A 21,167-nucleotide genomic window follows, 5' to 3' on the forward strand; every position below is an offset into this window, starting at 1 on the left:
GTTTTTGTCGCACTGCTTTTCTTTATCTTGGCCAGGTCGCAGTTGTAAATGAGAACTTGTTCTCAACTGGCCTACCTGGTTAAATAAAGGTGAAATAAAAACTTTAACTTGACCTTGCAGATGACTGGTGGGAGAAGGCCCTTCTTAGGGTTAGCTCCATATCCTCGTGTGCTCGATTAAGTTTAATTCAGTTCAAAATCTTGCACAGAATTCACTACACCAAAGAAAAACGTAGTAAATTCCTCCCAGACACGAATGACACGTGATAAAGTTCACTCCGGCAGACCACACCCATATGTTTTATTCATGTTCTAAGCTGTCTGAGTATTGGTCATCCTTTTTTAATACTCTCTCTAAAATTCTAGATATTGACCTGCAGCCTTGTCCTCTAATAGCTATATTTGTAGTTCCATCTTTGTTGCATAGTCTCACTAAAAGTGAAGCGGACGTTGTAGCGTTTGCCTCCCTCATAGCCCGCTGGCAGATCTTGCTTAACTGGAAATCCTTAACCTCGCACTGCATCATCCTGGTTGAAAGATCTATTGTCTTTTCTACGCTTAGAAAAAATTAAATACACTCTGAGAAGATGGCAGCCTTTCATTTCCTTTTTTTGAACAGTTGCCATTTTATCTTAAATATTATATTAGAGGTTTTAAAATCCAGGGCATTCAACCCTCCCTCACTTTGGGTGCTACATATTACCGCTTTTCTTAAATAATGAGGTTTATTCCTCCATATGAAGTTAAATAATTTAGTATCAGCCAATTTAGTTACTGACAGAGGAACATCTAAGGCAAGGGAGGTATAAACTAATCTGGACAGACCTTCAGATTCTGACAAAAGTACACATCCTGATAAAGAAAGATCTCTTAATAACCAGGAGTTAAATCTCTTTCCAATTTTCTCTACAATAGGAGAGAAATTTAAGTTGGCCCTTTCTTTCTGATCTTTGCTAACTTTAATACCAAGATATGTGATCACATCTTTTACAGGGATATTACATACGGAGTTTAAGGCACATCTTTTCAACACAAATAATTCACATTTCCTAATATTCAGAGAAACCAGATACATGTGAGAAGGCATTAATCCACTCAATAGCGTTCCTGACTTCATTATGATCTTTAAAAAAAATTGGGGTGTCATCAGCCAATTGTGAAAATATTTGTTTATCTTGTATCTGAATACCCCTAAAACTATCCTTATTGATATGAAGTGCCATAACTTGTGACTAAGAAAGGAGAATTTGGGCATCCTTGTTTAATTCCGCATCGTATCTCTAAAGTTCCATGGGATAATTTAGCAGAGCTGTTACTATTATTGTAAAGTGATTTAATTACACTTTGAAAATATTGACCAAAATCGAAGTCTCAAAGAAAATAATGTTCAACTGTATCAAAAGCCTTGTAAAACTTTTAGTCTACAAATAAAGTATCTTCCATAATGTGCTCATTGTAGTCTAGCAAGTCAAATATTATTACATATGTCTGCCCTTCATAAAGCCAGACTGGGTATCATCAATGATTTGGTCAAGACCTTTAAGTCTTTCTGCAAAATGGATGCATGTAGCTTTCCATCATTGTTCATTAATGTGATTGGTCTCCAATTTTCTAACATCATAGGATCTTTTGTTTGGTTTGGGGATTACAGAAATGAGGCCTTGTGTCATAGAAACAGACAGGACCCCTAAATCCATTGCCTCCTTAAATGTCCACTGCATGTTAACTTCGTATTTTGGTGAATTTAGTAAGACATCCGGGAAGTTTTGGCATACTAAGACCAATTAGCATACTATATACTCAATTCACGTCACCAATAGTACGGTTAGTATGAGTATTCAAACACAGGTCCGGTCAAGCCATACTAGCCAGATTAAGCTAGCTGGCTGCTTATAACGTTAGTTTTGGGCAACAGGGTTCAGTAGCTGCCTGGCTAGCTAGTTATCTCAATAGGAGAACAGCAAGTGGCTACCTAGCTAATACTTACTCACATGGATTCCTAAATCATTGCTTAGAATATTGAAAATAACTTTTTAGACAGTTAGCTTGGGTGCTTGACTGCAGAACACTCGGATCAACCCTAACCAATCCTCGGCCGGAGCGTCCAGTGTGCGCTCTGAATGCTCCGAGAGCGAAACACTGTCAATTCGTAAATTCAGAATCTGACAACGCTATGAATTTACGAGCACACTCTGGCACTCCAGATTGAATTTACGAACATACCCTTACATGCTGACCAGACCTCTCGCCCGCCCGCCATTGCGTGTTGATTTTGTCCACCCTCACCAGATGTGATCAGGACACTCGGGTTGAAATATCAAAACGAACTCTGAACCAACTATATTAATTTGGGGACAGGTCAAAAAGCATTAAACATTTATGGAAATTTAGCTAGCTAGCTTGCTGTTGCTAGCTAATTTGTCCTGGTATATAAACATTGAGTTGTTGTTTTGCCTGAAATGCACAAGGTCCTCTACTCCGACAATTAATCCACAGATAAAAGGGTACACCGGGTTGGTTTCCAGTAATCACTCCTCCTTCAGGCTTTTTCTTCTTTGGGCTTTTATATGGTGGTTGGCAACCATCTTCATGGTGCATTACCACCACCAACTGGACTGGAGTGGACCTCTGAAAGATGAACTATCGCCCACGTGGGTATATGCTCCTAAAAACCATTGCGGAGATGGGAGAAGCGGGATTTGCAGCGCGTCACAAATAGAACCATGTTCTATTTTAGTGCCTGGTTATGCAGATGTGCTCATCGCCTACGCGAGCATTCCAAAATAAATGTACACATACACATTATTCAATCATTGCACCCACACTGCTCGTGCGTGTCAATGTGCGTCTGCATAGCCAGGTGCTAAAAGGTTTTTGTTTAGTTTTTTTGCATGTTATTTTGGCATTAATACATGTCACATCAGTTGGCAAAAAAATACAATATAAAAAATTATATATATAATTTTTTTACAAATTCTTCAAGCTCTGTCAAATTGGTTGTTGATCATTGCTAGACAACCAATATCAGGTCTTGCCATAGGTTCTTCAAGTAGATTTCAGTCAAAACAGTAACTGGGCCACTCAGGAACATTCACTATCTTCTTGGTAAGCAACTCCAGTGTACATTTGACCTTGTTTTAGGTTATTGTCCTGCTGAATTCATCTCTCAGTATCTGGTGGAAGGTAGACTGAACCAGGTTTTCCTCCTAGGATTTTGCCTCTGCTTAGCTTCGTTCCGTTTTTAAAAAGATTCTGAAAAAAACTCCCAAGTCCTTAACGATTACAAGCATACCCATAACATGATGCAGCCACCACTATACTTGAAAATATGGAGAGTGGTACTCCATAATGTGTTGGGGGACGATAGTAATTTAGTCAGGTTACCTTTGCATTCTTTTGCATTCTTGGGCACTTGAAACAAGATGGTATTACAGGGGTCAGGGATGGGTTGAAAATGTAAGTGAAGACATTTGGCAGCTGGTCAGCGCATGCTCTGCGTCCTGATATTCCATCTGGCCTTGCGAATGTTAACCTGTTTAAAGGTTTTACTTACATCTGCTGTGGAGTGCGAGATCGTGCAGAACTCAGAAGTATTACTCAAATTAATAGAAATGAATAAAGAAAGTGAACCTTATTTTGGACACATCTTGCATCTATCACAATCATTTGGGTTAAGAGATTATCACAAACAAAGGTGATCAACAACACCAAATCACAGTTGAGCTTCCCAAAATCTTTGTAGCTAAAGTATTACTTTATCTCTTTTGACAATTGTTTGTCTAGCCCACTCCTACCCTAGATCAGCAAAGGAATTTTGTTAGTTTACGCAAAGGTGATTGACCTGCAAACATTGATTTTACAGTTATTACACTCTTGCAGCTATGCGACTGGGTTGTTGGCAGAAAGTATTACTTTGCTTTCGGGAAACTGACCCCACATCTGTTATTGTTAACTGACCCATTAGATTAGCGTGTGCATACATACATACATACATACATACATACATACATAGGCCTAACCTGTCAGAAACAACAGAGGATGAAAGTCTTTGAGCAGGGCTGCCACGGCTTCACTGGACTACCAACACAATGTAGGAAGACTGTTGGACAAGTACAAAGTCTATCTGGAAAAGTCTTTAAAATATGGACCTTTAAATCATACGATGCATGTACCACTGTTAAGAATGATTTTGTGCATTTTCGGACTGCTGGCAGTGAATGCTGCATGTTTATAATTTAGAGACAAGCAAGCATTTGGGTACAGACTAGCTTCTATAATAACTATCATGAGGAACTTGACAACCACATTTTCTCCAGCTACGATGCCTAAATGACTACTATTTGACAAATCCATTTTACAATGTACGATAAACATACATTTATATTTTCCTTAAGCATATGGATGTGTGTAAAATGGATAAACAAAAACGTGGGGTTTTGTCATATGCGAAAACGTTAGTAGTAGCTAGTAACCTAGTCAAGGATGCGTCAATTAAATAGACCAACGAACAAAAGTAAACCTTGAATTTGTAGGTTTAATTTTTAGAAATGCCAATGGTTGGTGGATATAAAGTCTAAGATATTTGATAAGCTGATGAAGAATTTGTTCGGGGATATAATCACTGCCACCTAGTGAGTTAGCATAGGGCTAATGTGTGCCATGTTCTCTGATGGGACCAGCTAAAATGTTGCGTTCTGTCAAGTGCAATAAAATGAACGATTTTTAGCTGACACTCTTTTCCAGAGCGACTTACAGGCGCAATTAGAGTTAACCCACACTGGTTGAATCAACATTGTTTCCACATAATTTCAATGAAATTACATTAAACCAACGTGGAATAGACAATGAATTGACTTCTGTGCCCAGTGGGAAGCTGTTCGTTCCCAGGTAAGTGTCATCGAATACTTAACCCGATCACGCTGGGTATACAAACCCGTTCATGCCGTCTGAATACCGTGTTAATTTCCCAACGTACACTGCTTCACACCCTGCGTGTATGTGTGACAAGAATGTATTGATAACTTTCCAGCAAACAAACAATTCTCGGAAGTTATCTGGAATTTTCAACCCAGAAACGGGTCTTTCCATGCACACTTTGACCACAAACACAGGTCAGCTACCTGGGGTATATTCATTATGTCGATTCTGTGGTAAAACATTCTGCAACAAATCTTTTACTCCAAACAGAGAACGTTTTGAAATAAAAATGAGAGTTTCTATCCTACAAATTCAGGTAGGTGCCTCCTCTTTTGGTTCTTAAGCGGTAAACGGTTTCCATTGCAAGATGTAATGAATACACCCCTGATGTAACTGGCCCTGTAACTCATTCATTGGATATCTCGTGCAAAATGAGTATCAGACAAGCTTTGATTGGACTTGTTAGTGAATACTCCTGAGGTGCTGACCTGTTGCACACTCTACAACCACTGTGATTATTATTTTACCCTGCTAGTCATCTATGAACGTTTGAACATCTTGGCCATTTACTCTTATAATCTCTACCTGGCACAGCCAGAAGAGGACTGGCCACCCTCAGAGCCTGGTTCCTCTCTAGGTTTCTTCCTAGGTTCCTGCCTTTCTAGGGAGTTTTTCCTAGCCACCGTGCTTCTACATCTGCATTGCTTGCTGTTTGGGGTTTTAGGCTAGGTGTCTGTATAGCACTTTGTGACATCTGCTGATGTAAAAAGGACTTATAAATACATTTGATTGAATAGATAAAGTAGCTAACATATTTTTGCTGAGCAGCCTACAGCATTTGTTGACCTGACAAACCTGTCTTCTGTTGTCTTGGTTTCATTTGCACATCTTATGTCTGTGTACTCAAACATTGTTTGCATGTCTCTTTAAACTCTAGGAACAAGTGCAAAAAGGCCCACAGTCTAGATTCCCCACACAACGCAGCTATTATAAGTGAGGTGGGTCACCATGACCTGGAGGAGGCAGAGCTGTTCCAACTTCTGCTGCAGAACGACCCCTACCTGATGCCTGAGGTGGGTGGCCCCCAAAATTACCCTTAACAATTAATGTACAGTTTATCTAAAAATATTGGATAGGTTAGCACTGGGGTAATACTGTAGCTCCGGCACCAACTGATATGGAAAAAGAGTAAGCCAGGTGTTAATTGCATGTAGTATGCGCTCTGGATGTTTGACCATCTCCTTTCAACTCCTTCCAGATCTGCTCCCATTACAACAAGCGTGTTGGTGAGCATGGCATCTGCAAGTTCAAAAGCAGCTGCACAAAACTCCACCTCTGCCTGCACTTCCTCCAGGGTGACTGTAGGTTTGGTGCTGGATGTAAGAGGGCCCACACGTTCGATGCCCCTGCAATGAAGATTCTAAACAGCAGAGGATTCAGCCAAGAGAACATCAAGATCCTCCACAATATCTACAAGAATAAATTCATCATCACTCACCAAGAAAATCCAGCTGGTAAGGAAATGACAAGGTAGGATCCATGAATACAGAGAATCCATGCAAACAGCGCTTTAGTAACCGTGTCTGTCCTGTGTCTAGCTGTAGCACCCTCCCTTGCTCCAGTCATGAAGCCAGCTGAGAAACAACAGCCCTCCTCCAGCTCCACCAGTGAGACTGACAGGAATGAAATCTGCCTCTTCTCCATCCGCAGTCGCTGCAGCTTCAAAGGTAACATCAACCTAAACATACTTTATTATCAACATTTCTGTTTACAGTAGTGTGTTTACATGTTTCTGTGGTTGTGTTGTCAGACACATGCATCCGTGTCCACTACCATCTGCCTTACAAATGGCAGATCTTAGATGGAGTGACTTGGAGAGACCTGGACAATGTAGAGGAGATTGAGAAGGCCTACTGTAACCCACAAAATGACACAAGGTACTGTTGTCATCATATCAGGTTTGGTGTGGATTTTTGTTACCTGTCATACCAGATCTAAGATATGTTAGCGTTTTATTAGATAGAGTATATTACCTTTTTTTAAACAACTTATTTTGTTGTTCAACTGTGTTGCCCTCAGTGGTGGAAGTAAGCCTGTGAACTTCCTCACCATGACATGTGGAAGCCCTCCAGTTCGTCGTCTGTCCACTATTTCATCCGTCACCAAACCCCCTTACTTCATCCTCACAACAGAGTGGCTGTGGTACTGGAGAGATGACTGTGGCCAGTGGATAGAGTATGGCCATGAGGTCAGTCTGAATGCTGAATATGCATGGGTGTGGTTTTTATTGTGACTTTACTCCACCCTCTTTGAGTTGACCTAAACTGTGGTCTTATTCTGTGCAGGGTGGTGAGGGGAATGTGGCCTCTGTCATTTCCCAGACCCTGGAGAATGCTTACCAAACTGACTCTGACGGCGAGATTCCATTTGAATCTGGAGGTCAGAAGTACATTCTCAATCTCAAAGGTATACCCCTTGTCACAGATATATAGTAATTCAGCAGATAATCAGCTCTTTATTGGCTAACAACCTGTTAAAATAATTGTTTCTATTTCAGAGATGCATCAGCAGAATATTACATTTACAACCAAAAAAGCAATTTGTCGAAGGCCCCGTTTTCTCTCTAAGGAAGATGTGAATGCCAAGCTGAAGAGGTATTGTTCTTCATGGTTGTAATGTATGTCTGTAATGAATGTAATGTGAAGTATGCCACTCACCCAAATTTCACATCTCCCCGTCCTACCCCAGAACCAAATGAAGTAGTTGGCCAAATAGTACTGAGCATTCAGGAAGGCCTATTGGATATCTGTGTCTGAATCAGCCAAACTAGAAGCCAACCCTTATCTATTGGAATTTCCCTGTTGAATTTCATGTTTCATCTTTTGTCTCTGTGTTAGTGAGTCTGAGAGCTCCAGCTCCTCTGTGACTGTCCCTCCACATTGGGACAAAGGAGTCTTGTCTGACGCCACAGACTACAAGGTACTATGTAGTGATACTGTACTGTTTAATTTAGTTGAGTTTACATGAAACACACGTGAGCACACAGGCATTTCACTGTAGTCTGAAACTGTGGTTTTCGACACCTGACATATACCATTTGATTTGCTTTGACACTATTCTAATGGTGGGCACCAATATCGATAATGCAATATGATATCGAATTGAGCAAGGGATATCGGTTTATCCTTGATGTTATCCTACACCATTAAGTAAAATAGCATACATGACTGTTCCTGCAGGCACAAAAACCTTTCTCTGCCTCTCAATTTAGAATACTTAATTTCCAACTGATGGGCCATCAATGGGCTTACCATTTTATTCAAACTGGTTGGGTAGGTTAAGCCCCCAGAACATTTGCACCTGGCCTAATGGGCAATTAGCAAGCCGTTTTCTGGACTTCACAAAACCGTGGAAGTGAAAAGAAAATGTAACATTCACACAGTTGCAATGCTATATATCGATATCGGATTGAAAAACTGCAACTGATATCGATATAGATTTTACATATTAGTGATATTAATATTAGTGTGGAATATTTCCCATAGAGACATCTCACTCAATAAAGTAATCTGTGGTTTCCTTCAGCTGGTTCCACTCTCAAGCCAGATAGAAGAGTACCAAAAGTTGGAGAAGCTATTCAAACATACCATGGCCAGCAGCACCATCCACAGCATCAAACGGATCCAGAACCCCTCACTCTGGAGGGTCTTCCAGTGGTATGTTTTGTAGACTGCTGTATTCAGTTGAAAAACTGGTGTCTAGTAGATCTCCTGAGACTCAATCCTCAGCCTTGTGCCGTTGAAGGCCTTTTTCAATAGCGTGATGAGTTGGAACGCTTCAGAGGGGCAGTTACGTGTTTTTGTGAAGCAGAGGTCCTGAGTTCTGTGCAATAAATTGAATAGATACCAACATTTTGACATCTGTGCTGCTTTCATCAGGTTTTCTTCTGAGTGGATAGCAGCTAGTCATACTGTAGCTAGCTTAGCATCGGGGCACTGCCTTCTTGAGACCACATGGGTTTCTGTAGTATAAGAGTAACTACGGTGACCTTGGCTTGCAGAGTTTTGAATTGTAAGTTGGCATCGAATCTTGCAGTGGTTTGGTACATGCAACATTAGCATATTTACATAATGATATTTGTTTCCTTACATCGTCCCCAATGCAAATTCAGTACATACCCGGACAAGGAGTGACTGCAATCTACACTTTGGTTTTGACTAGCAACTGGAGACATTAGTATTTGCATTTTTGTACTAAAAAAGTATATCTTCCCTGTTTAGCATGTTTAAAATGTCATGCCCAAATGATTGCAAGATAATTTTACACCAAATTTATTGAGTAACACAATCCATGTAGCCCTTAACACTCGTACCCGTATACGGGTTTAAAATGATAGATTTGGGCACTGATAAATTCCTAAATCTGGCTGTACAGTAACATGCTATACATGACGTCAGAGCGCTGGATCTGTGCTTCACAGCGCTGTACCAGAGCAAGTGAGCGGAGTTGAGCAGTCGGAAATCCCACTCCTCTCTCACAGAGCGCTGCGCCGGTGCTCCATGTCCTTTCCAACCCCTCTGCTAAAAACTGTTCCTCGCTCACAGAAAAAAAAACTGCTGATCCAGATTCACTCCATTCATTAAAATCACAATTTAACCAACACTACCTGGAAAAAGTACAGTATTTGGTTTTGAAGTATTGAAACCAAACCATATGATTTGAATTAAAAGTATTTTAATAAACAGGTGACAGTAAGAAGCGCTCATCATTTCAATTAGGCTACATGTCGTATTAAACAGCATGTAAGCACTCTAAATAGGTCTAATGAATTATTTAGGCTATATAATTATTTATTAGCCTATTTAAATTAGCCTATTTCAATTAATCCAAGATGGCGTAGCAGTCGGACATGTGTTTGTCTTGTCTCATGTAAACAGTTGGTCTCATCAGGTTTTTTTCGTATATACTTTAATCTCACTCTCCACATACATTCTAAATATGCTTTTCTGCAACCCGCCTCACCCAATGTGGTACGGATCTGCTATTTTTATACGTTATAACTGGAACCTCCATCAGAAGCTGGTCAGCTAACTAGCTAGTAGTCACTGTTAGCCACGGCTAGCGGTCTTCACCTTTTAGCTCGGTCACCAGCCAGCTTTAGCTCGGTCAATACCTGCCAATCTGCACAGCGCGATATCAACCCAGAGCATATCAAACTGCTTTTCTCCACCACATCACCGGATTCCTGCCGCAAACTCTGGGCCATTACACCGGATCATTGCAGCTAGCTAGCTGCAACCGATTGGCCACCGCTGGCTAACACCTCTGTCCCGAAGCAAGCACCAGTTAGCCTCGAGCTAGGACCATCTCCCAGCTAGCCGAAGAGGTATACCTGTTAATTTGTGGGCTTCAATACCTCTTTTGGCAATTGACCTGGACCCTTTATTGCCGACATCACGACTGGTCTGCCGACGTAATCGTCTGATGTGGTTTCAACAGGCTTTTCCGTTGCAATGTCACCGAAGACCCATCTGCTAGCCCCGGCCCGCTAGCTTTCTGAACGCCGTGCCTACCGCTTGCCTAGCATAGTAACAACTACCGAACGTCTCCCGGGCTCACCTATTGCTGCTCATTGGAACCTATGATCACTCGGGCCACACATGCCTCTTTCTAATGCCAATATGCCTTGTCTTCTACTGTTTCGGTTAGTTTTATTTCCCTGTAGAGCCCCTATTCCAGCTCAACATGCCTTGGATAGCTCTTTTGTCACACACCTCACACATGGGGAGACCTTACTTGACTTAGCTGGTGTTTCCAGATGCAAGCTAGTTATCGTCACTCAATGCCTATGTTTACCCCCACTGTACTCACATCCTGCCGTACCCTTGTCTGTACGTTATGCCCTGACTCTATTCTACCACGCCCAGAAATCTGCCCCTTTTATTCTCTGTACCCAACACGCTAGATGACCCGTTTTTATAGCCTTTAGCCGTACCCTTATCCTACTCCTCTGTTCATCTGGTGATGGAGAGGTTAACCCAGGCCCTGTAGCCCCCAGCATCACACGTATTCCCCAGGCGCTCTCATTTGTTGACTTCTGTAACCGTAAAAGCCTTGGTTTCATGCATGTTAACATCAGAAGCCTCCTCCCTAAATTTGTTTTATTCACTGCTTTAGCACACTCAGCCAACCCTGATATCCTAGCTGTGTCTGAATCCTGGCTTAGGAAGGCCACCAAAAATTCTGAAAACGACAACATTTTCCGTCAAGATAGAACTGCCAAAGGGGGCGGAGTTAGCCTGCAGAGTTCTGTCTTACTATCCAGGTCTGTGCCCAAACAGTTTGAGCTTCTACTTTTAAGAATCCACCTTTCCAGAAATGTCTCTCGCTGTGCCCTGGACACCATATGTGAATTGATTGCCCCCCATCTATCTTCAGAGTTCGTACTGTTTGGTGACCTAAACTGGGATATGCTTAACACCCTAGCCGTTTTACAATCTAAACTAGATGCCCTCAATCTCACACAAATTATCAAGGAACCTACTAGGTACAACCCTAAATCCGTAAACATGGGCACCCTCATAGATATCATTCTGACCAACTTGCCCTCTAAATACACCTTTGCTGTCTTCAACCAGGATCTCAGCGATCACTGCCTCATTGCCTGCGTCCGTAAGGGGTCCGCGGTCAACCTACCACCTCTCATCACTGTCAAACATTCCCTAAAACACTTCAGCAAGCAGGTCTTTCTAATCGACCTGGCCCGGGTATCCTGGAAGGATATTGACCTCATCCCGTTAATAAAGGATGCCTGGTTATTCTTTAAAAGTGCTTTCCTCACCATCTTAAATTAGCATGCCCCATTCAAAAAATGGTTCACTCCAGACTTGACTGCCCTTGACCAGCACAAAAGCATCCTGTGAAGTACTGCATTAGCATTGAACAGTCCCTGCGATGTGGAACTTTTCAGGGAAGTCAGGAACCAATACACACAGTCAGTTAGCTTTCCTAAGGCTAGCTTTTTCAAAGATATATTTGCTACCTGTAGCACTAATTCCAAAAAGTTTTGGGACACCGTGAAGTCCATGGAAAATAAGAGCACCACCTCCCAGCTGCCCACTGCACTGAGGCAAGGAAATACTGTCACCACCGATAAATCTACGATAATCGAGGACTTCAGTAAGAGTTTCTCTACGGATGGCCATGCTTTCCACCTGGCTACCCCTACCCTGGCTAACAGCTCTGCACCCCCCGCAGCAACTTTTCCAAGCCCCCCCGCTTCTCCTTCACCCAAATCCAGATAGCTGATGTTCTGAAAGAGCTGCAAAATCTGGATCCCTACAAATCTGATGGGCTAGACAATCTGGACCCTCTCTTTCTAAAATGATCTGCCGAAATTGTTGCAACCCCTATTACTAGCCTGTTCAACCTCTCGTATCGTCTGAGATCCATAGTAGTCTGGCTGTTTTATGGATCTCCGCCATATGGTTTTATGGCGGATTTGGAGCAGTGGCTTCTTCCTTGCTGAGTGGTTGTTCAGGTTATTTCGATATAGGACTCATTTTAATGTGGATATAGATACTTTTGTACCTGTTTCCTCCAGCATCTTCACTAGCTCCTTTGCTGTTGTTCTGGGATTGATTTGCACTTTTCACACCAAAGTAAGTTCATCTCTAGGAGACAGAATGCATCTCCTTCCTGAGTGGTATGACAGCTGCGTGGTCCCATGGTGTTTATACTTGCGTACTACTGCTTGTACCGATGAACGTGGTACCTTCAGGCATTTGGAAATTGCTCCCAAGGTTGAACCAGACTTGTGGAGGTCTACAATTATTTTTCTGAGGTCTTGGCTGATTTCTTTTGATTTTCCCATGATGTCAAGCAAAGAGGCACTGAGTTTGAAGGTAGACCTTGAAATACATTCACAGGTACACCTCCAATTGACTCAAACGATGTCAATTAGCCTATCAGAAGCTTCTAAAGCCATGACATCATTTTCTGGAATTTTCCAAGCTGTTTAAAGGCACAGTCAACTTAGTGTGTGAACTTCTGATCCACTGAAATTGTGATACAGTGAAAAAATCTGTCTGTAAACAATTGTTGGAAAAATTACTTGTCATGCACAAAGTAGTTGTCCTAAAAGACTTGCCAAAACTATAGTTTGTTAACCTCTCTGGGATATGTGGGATGCTAGTGTGCCACGTCGACAACAGCCAGTGAAATTGCAGGGCGCCAAATTCAAAACAACAGAAATCTCATAATTAAAATTCCTCAAACATACAAGTATTATACACCATTTTAAAGATAAACTTCTTGTTAATCCAGTCAGTGTCTGATTTCAAAAATGCTATACGGCGAAAGCATACCATACGATTATGTTAGGTCAGCGCCTAGTCACAAAAAAACATACAGCCATTTTCCAGCCAAAGAGAGCAGTCACAAAAAGCAGAAATAGAGATAAAATTAATCACTAACCTTTGATGATCTTCATCAGATGGCACTCATAGGACTTCATGTTACACAATACGTGTATGTTTTGTTCGATAAAGTTTATATTACATTGCGCGTTATGTTCAGTAATGTTATGCCTACAAAACAGCCGGTGATTTTGCAGAGAGCCACATCAATTTACAGAAATACTCATCATAAACTTTGATGAAAGATACGAGTGTTATGCATAGGATTATAGATAAACTTCTCCTTAATGCAACCGCTGTGTCAGATTTCAAAAAAAGCTTTGCGGTGAAAGCACACCATGCAATAATCTGAGTGCAGCGCTCAGCCACCAAAACATACAGATACCCGCCATGTTGTGGATCAACAAAAGTCAGAAATAGTGTTATAAATATTCACTTACCTTTGATGATCTTCATCGGAATGCACTCCCACAGTAAATGTTTGTTTTGTTCGATAAAGTTAATCTTTATGTCCAAATAACTCCATTTTGTTTGCGTTTAGTTCACTATTCCAAATGCACAAGGCGCAGGCACTAAGTCCAGACGAAAATTAAAAAAAGTTCCATTACAGTTTGTAGAAACGTCAAACGATGTATAGAATCAATCTTTAGGATGTTTTTATCATAAATCTTCAATAATGTTCCAACCGGACAATTCCTTTGTCTTTAGAAATGAAAGGGAACGGAGCTCGTGGTCACGGCCGCGTGCGTGACTTAACGAAAGGCTTTCAGCGTGACCACTTGTTCAAACAGCTCTTATTCGTTCCCCTTTTACAATAGAAGCCTGAAACAATGTTCTAAAGACTGTTGACATCTAGTGGAAGCCTTAGGAAGTGCAATCTGACCAAATTTACACTGTATATTGGATAGGCAATTACTTGAAAAACTACAAACCTCAGATTTCCACACTTCCTGGTTGGGTTTTTTCTCAGGTTTTTGCCTGCCATATGAGTTCTGTTATACTCACATCATTCTAACAGTTTTAGAAACATGTTTTCTAAAGAGTGTTTTCTATCCAAATCTGCTAATAATATGCACATCCTACCTTCTGGGCCTGAGTAGCAGGCAGTTTACTACGGGCACGCTTTTCATCCGGACGTCAAAATACTGTCCCCTACCCAAGAGAGGTTAAGGATCATATCACCTCCACGTTACCTGACACCCTAGACCCACTTCAATTTGTTTACCGCCCCAATAGATCCACAGACAATGCAATCGCCATCGCACTGCACACTGCCCTATCCCATCTGAACAAGAAGAATACCGATGTAAGAATGCTGTTCATTGACTACAGCTCAGCCTTCAACACCATAGTACGCTCCAAGCTCATCATTAAGCTCGGGGCCCTGGGTCTGACCACCGCCCTGGACTTCCTGACGGGCCGCCCCCCAGGTGGTGAAGGTAGGAAACAGCACCTCCACTTTGCTGATCCTCAACACTGGGGCCCCACAATGGTGTGTGCTCAGCCCACTCCTGTACTCCCTGTTCACCCATGACTGCGTGGCCACGCACTCCTCCAACTCAATCATGAAGTTTGCAGACATCCTGAGACCATTCATGTGTGGGGTTGCTTCTCAGCCAAGGGAGTGGGCTCACTCACAATTTTGCCTAAGAACACAGCCATGAATAAAGAATGGTACCAACACATCCTCCGAGAGCAACTTCTCCCAACCATCCAGGAACAGTTTGGTGACGAACAATGCCTTTTCCAGCATGATGGAGCACCTTGCCATAAGGCAAAAGTGATAACTTAGTGGCTCGGGGAACAAAACATTGATAGTTTGGGTCCATGGCCAGGACACTCCCCAGACCTTAATCCCATTGAGAACTTGTGGTCAATCCTCAAGAGGCGGGTGGACAAACAAAAACCCACAAATTCTGACAAACTCCAAGAATTGATTATGCAAGAATGGGCTGCCATCAGTCAGGATGTGGCCCAGAAGTTAATTGACAGCATGCCAGGGCGGATTGCAGAGGTCTTGAAAAAGAAGGGTCAACACTGCAAATATTGACTCTTTGCATCAACTTCATGTAACTGTCAATAAAAAGTGCCTTTGACACTTATGAAATGCTTGTAATTATACTTCAGTATTCCATAGTAACATCTGACAAAAATACCTAAAGACACTAAGGCAGCAGACTTTGTGAAAATTAATATTTGTGTCATTCTCAAAACTTTTGGCCACGACTGTATATACTGTATTCTATTCGACTGTATTTTAGTTAATGCCACTCCGACATTGCTCGTCCTAATATTTATATATTTATTTCATTATTTTACTTTTAGATTTGAATTGTTAGACAGTACTGCACTGTTGGCGCTAGGAACTGAAGCATTTCGCTACACCCAGAATAACATCTGCTAAATATGTGTATGTGAGCAATAACATCTGTTAAATATGTGTATGTGAGCAATAACATCTGCTAAATATGTGTATGTGAGCAATAACATCTGCTGAATATGTGTATGTGAGCAATAACATCTGCTAAATATGTGTATGTGAGCAATACCATCTGCTAAATATGTGTATGTGAGCAATAACATCTGCTAAATATGTGTATGTGAGCCAATAACATCTGCTAAATATGTGTATGTGAGCAATAACATCTGCTAAATATGTGTATGTGAGCCAATAACATCTGCTAAATATGTGTATGTGAGCAATAACATCTGCTAAATATGTGTATGTGAGCCAATAACATCTGCTAAATATGTGTATGTGAGCCAATAACATCTGCTAAATATGTGTATGTGAGCCAATAACATCTGCTAAATATGTGTATGTGAGCCAATAACATCTGCTAAATATGTGTATGTGAGCCAATAACATCTGCTAAATATGTGTATGTGAGCCAATAACATCTGCTAAATATGTGTATGTGAGCCAATAACATCTGCTAAATATGTGTATGTGAGCAATAACATCTGCTAAATATGTGTATGTGAGCCAATAACATCTGCTAAATATGTGTATGTGAGCCAATAACATCTGCTAAATATGTGTATGTGAGCCAATAACATCTGCTAAATATGTGTATGTGAGCCAATAACATCTGCTAAATATGTGTATGTGAGCCAATAACATCTGCTAAATATGTGTATGTGAGCCAATAACATCTGCTAAATATGTGTATGTGACCAATAACATCTGCTAAATATGTGTATGTGACCAATAACATCTGCTAAATATGTGTATGTGACCAATAACATCTGCTAAATATGTGTATGTAGCCAATAACATCTGCTAAATATGTGTATGTGAGCCAATAACATCTGCTAAATATGTGTATGTGAGCCAATAACATCTGCTAAATATGTGTATGTGAGCCAATAACATCTGCTAAATATGTGTATGTGAGCCAATAACATCTGCTAAATATGTGTATGTGAGCCAATAACATCTGCTAAATATGTGTATGTGAGCCAATAACATCTGCTAAATATGTGTATGTGAGCCAATAACATCTGCTAAATATGTGTATGTGAGCCAATAACATCTGCTAAATATGTGTATGTGAGCCAATAACATCTGCTAAATATGTGTATGTGACCAATAACATCTGCTAAATATGTGTATGTGAGCCAATAACATCTGCTAAATATGTGTATGTGAGCAATAACATTTGCTTTGATTTGAGAATACCCTCTCCACTCTTGCAGAGCCACTAGGGATGCTAAACACCCTTCGGGCTACTCTTGCCATGTTGGGCAAGAGTAGCTTTTTTGATGTTGGTAGGTCAACAGATTTTTAGGCAACATAACCTTATCAAAACGGAAAGCTCCTTGAGAGGTAATATGTCAACAGGCCTATTGGGACAAAATCAATTAAAACAAACAAAACTTTTAAGAGATGATTCTTTTGGTTTCTAAGTACTTTGCTACAATGACACACATAGCTAGCTACCCACTTCATTCTGTTCTGTTAGCATGTGCACGTAGTAAGTACACCATCATGCTTTCGGAATGCATGTCTTTTCAGATTCCACAGTGATTCTTTAGTTATGGACACAACATCACTGCACTCCCTCTCTTGGTCCTCATCTTTGTAAGTCACCTTGATTTTGCACCTGAATGTTTTATCAGTTTCTTTATGAAAATATTTAGCAAACTCCATGACAGTTGCTAAAGAAAGGGGCTATGCTGGGGCGGGCATGCCCTGAGCTCGTGAAGTGAGTGCTACTGGAACGAAATTGGAGCTGGCGAGGGGGCTGGAACTCTGCGCTCCAGCCAAATTGGGCACTGCTCATACTCTGCGTTGTACGGGTTTTGACTGAGAGCCACTCTGAACTTGAGCACCTCGCGCGACAAAAAGTTGCCGTCATCCCTCCTGCTAATTGGGCAACTTTTGTACATTTTGTATTTGATTGAGGGGAAATGCTGTAAATTGTATTTTGAAAGATGAGATATTGAGGATTTATAATAAATATGGCTTTGTCATACAAGCTAACCAAACACCTGTGAGTCCATTAATGTGCACTTCACATTTCCAAATCATTAAACTGATGACATATACAGTCAATATTTATGATCACCATGTTTGATGTACAGTTACAAGATGACAAGACGTCATACCCTGCATTGTTCTGAACAGAATGCTAATTTTCTTCACAACAGTAATTGTGTAATGGCGGGGATGCAGGGTTGTAATTCCAAAGAAAACAACTACAAACTACTTGCCGCAGTTCCTCAACGCCACAGCTAGGAGAACTCAAACACCTTATGGTTGAAGACTCTTCTTTGAGACATAAAAGTTTATTGAAATGACTTAGGAACTGTGCACACTTTGGAGAGGTGTGTGGGGCCACTTGGAGACAGCAGTTAGTCCTCACTCAAACTGTTGTCATTTTTTTTGTCTTATGTTGCACTTACCCCACATTTCCCAGGAATATTGTTATGTTACTGAATGTATGCAGAGTATTTGCAGCGAAAAGTTCACCAAATGTAAAATCCTGTGTGTTTGTTTTCAGTCTTGTGAACTGTCAATAATAATTTGGGCGCAAGGGGGGTGCTTATTTGTCCTGTTACACACAAGTGTTTCTTTTTAGATATCCAAACTCCCCCTGAGACACCCGCAGGGAGTGAGGTCATGGCCAGGGTCACCATTGTACAGCGCCCCTGGAGAAATTAGGGTTAAGTGCCTTGCTCAAGGGCACAGCTATAGATTTTTATTTTGTTTGCTCCAATAATCAAATCGGCAACCTTTTGGTTACTGGCCCAACACACTAACCTCGAGGCTACCTGCCACCCTGTTGTGTTTTGACCTTTTGGTCTAATAATTTTCCCATCAACTCCAAACTGTTGTCTTTAAATCGCTACCATGGTTAAACATATGCTTTTCATATTTGTCCTGTAAGACACATTTAAATGTTGTCCTATCCATATAGGCCAATTCCAACCAGTGTAAAGGGCTAAGAGAATACTTAGGCATGACATTTCAAACTTGCTAAATGTAATTAATGTCCCTGTTTGATATTTCCTGTTTGTTGACCGGTCAGTCTGCAACTTTTGAGGTTCGTATCTTTGAGGTTTTACTGTATAAGCATGTGTTTGCAGTGGCTAGTTTTAACAAAACCAAATGTATGGATTACAGCCACTCCTTGTCCATAGATTGCGTTCAAGGTAAGGAAATAAATATCTTAATATGTAAAATTGCTGAACTATCCCTTTAATGTATTGTTTTGTGTGCTTGTGGTTAGGCAGAAGGAACAGATGATGAAGAAGAATGGAGGGAAACCGGTTGATGAGAGAGAATTGTTCCACGGCACAGATCCCTCTATCATAGATGTCATCTGTGAACAGAACTTTGACTGGAGGACCTGCGGTGTCAATGGAACACTTTATGGCCTAGGTGAATCTCTCTATTGCTATATCAAGTCACATAAAAGCAAATGTTTCTGCTAGACTTTTGAAACATTTGTCTCTAACACGCTGTCGTTCTTATTTTCCAGGGAGCTACTTTGCTAGAGATGCCTCATACTCTAACGCGTACATAAGATCTCAGAGCAGTAGCAAGAAGATCATGTTTGTGGTTCTGGTCTTGGTTGGAGAGTTCACCAATGGGTGTCATACATACCGTCGTCCACCTCAGAAAAGCACCAGCAAGGTCCTCTACGACAGCTGTGTCGACTCAGAAAACAACCCATCCATTTTTGTTGTGTTTGAGAAACAGCAGATTTATCCTGAATACCTAATTGAGTACTCCTAAAATCCACAGGGGTCCATACCAATGTCTTCCACTGAAGACAACTGATATTTTGTGACTTGCTAACAGTCCTCATATGCTCTACCTACTGTATTTCTGTTATTCATTGAAATGGGGCTAGTGATTTATTGAATTGGGGCTAGGTTTTGGGGTGGTTTTGTTATTATTCTGGGCTCTTTTAATCCGTATCGCCAAAGTTCAGTGCTATAGCATGATTGAAGTTTAAAGGAAATGTTCCCACGCTCACAGTCGCTTCCAGTCCATATCTGTTTATGTATTATTTCTTACATCGTTAGCCCAGAAAATCTTAAGTGTTATTACATACAGCCGGGAAGAACTATAGGATGTCAGAGCGACGTCAATTTACCAACATTACGACCAGGAATACCACTTTCCTGAAGCGGATCCTTTGTTCGCACCACCAACTAGGGCATTTGATCTGATCCCAGAGACCGACCCAAAATAACATTGCCGCAGAAGAGGTAGACGGAGCGGCGTCCTGGTCAGACTTTGGAGGCTTGCACACCATCCACCGCTTCCGAGTATATTGGTCGCCAATGTCCAGTCTCTAGATAACAAGGTAGACAAAATTAGGGCAATGGTTGCTTTCAAGAGAGACATCATGCATTGTAACATACTGTTCCACATGGCTCTCTCGGGATATGTTGGAGTCAGTACAGCCACCGGGATACTTTGTGTCGTGCCGACAAATAAACGTCTCTCAAGGAAGAAGGGCGGGGGTGTATGTTTCATGATGTAATCGTAACAACATACAGGAACTCAAGTCCTTTTGTTCACCTGACCTAGAATTCCTCACAATCAAATGCTGACCATCTTATCTCCCAAGAGAATTCTCGTCGGTTATTGTCACAGCCGTGTATATCCTCCCTCAAGCTGATACCACGATGGCCCTCAAGGAACTTCACTGGACTATATGCAAACTGGAAACCATATATCCTAAGGCTGCATTTATTGTAGTAGGGATTTTAACAAAGCAAATGAGAACAAGGCTACCTAAATTCTATCAGCATATTGATTGTAGCACTCGTGCAGGCAATACACTGGATCACTGCTGCTCTAACTTCCTCGACGCATACAAGGCCCTCCCCGCCCTCCCTTCGGCAAATCTGAACATGACTCCATTTTGCTCCTCCCGTCCTATAGGCAGAAACTCAAACAGGATGTACCCGTGACGAGAACTATTCAACACTGGTCTGACCACTCAGGAATCCATGCTTCAAGATTGTTTTGATCACGTGGACTGGGAAATGTTCGGTGCAGCCTCAGAATAATATACATTTATTCGGTGAGTGAGTTTATAAGGAAGTGCATGTTGTACCCACTGTGACTATTAAAACCTACCCTAATCAGAAACCGTGGAAATGCCACCATCTGGTGGCATTTGCGCAAAACTAAAAGCGCGAACCACCGCAGTTAACCACGAAAAGATGACTGGGAACATGGCAGTGTAGTTATTCACTCCGCAAGGTAATCAAACAAGCGAAATGTCGGTATAGAGACAAAGTGGCTACCAAGGACTGCGGCCCCCCCTCTCCTTCTCCGTGGCCGACGTGAGTAAGAAAGACATTTTAA

At 41.4% G+C, this 21,167-nt stretch overlaps 1 protein-coding gene across 1 annotated transcript in view; it reads left to right on the plus strand.

The window, feature by feature from the left end:
- LOC115197405 (protein mono-ADP-ribosyltransferase PARP12) overlaps positions 1-20,299 on the plus strand; it is a 30,508-nt gene extending 10,209 nt beyond the window's left edge. Inside the window, exons 2-12 of the mRNA XM_029758864.1 lie at positions 5,854-5,989; positions 6,175-6,430; positions 6,515-6,643; positions 6,727-6,853; positions 6,996-7,164; positions 7,262-7,382; positions 7,474-7,570; positions 7,814-7,895; positions 8,502-8,632; positions 19,069-19,220; positions 19,321-20,299. Of these exons, the coding sequence (XP_029614724.1) occupies positions 5,854-5,989; positions 6,175-6,430; positions 6,515-6,643; positions 6,727-6,853; positions 6,996-7,164; positions 7,262-7,382; positions 7,474-7,570; positions 7,814-7,895; positions 8,502-8,632; positions 19,069-19,220; positions 19,321-19,577 (1,657 nt within the window). The 3' untranslated portion in view covers positions 19,578-20,299. The remainder of the gene's footprint in view (positions 1-5,853; positions 5,990-6,174; positions 6,431-6,514; positions 6,644-6,726; positions 6,854-6,995; positions 7,165-7,261; positions 7,383-7,473; positions 7,571-7,813; positions 7,896-8,501; positions 8,633-19,068; positions 19,221-19,320) is intronic.
- The last annotated feature ends 868 nt before the right edge of the window (positions 20,300-21,167 follow it).

The sequence above is a fragment of the Salmo trutta genome, chromosome 7 (assembly GCF_901001165.1).
Source record: "Salmo trutta chromosome 7, fSalTru1.1, whole genome shotgun sequence".
Classification (NCBI taxonomy): Eukaryota; Metazoa; Chordata; class Actinopteri; order Salmoniformes; family Salmonidae; genus Salmo; species Salmo trutta.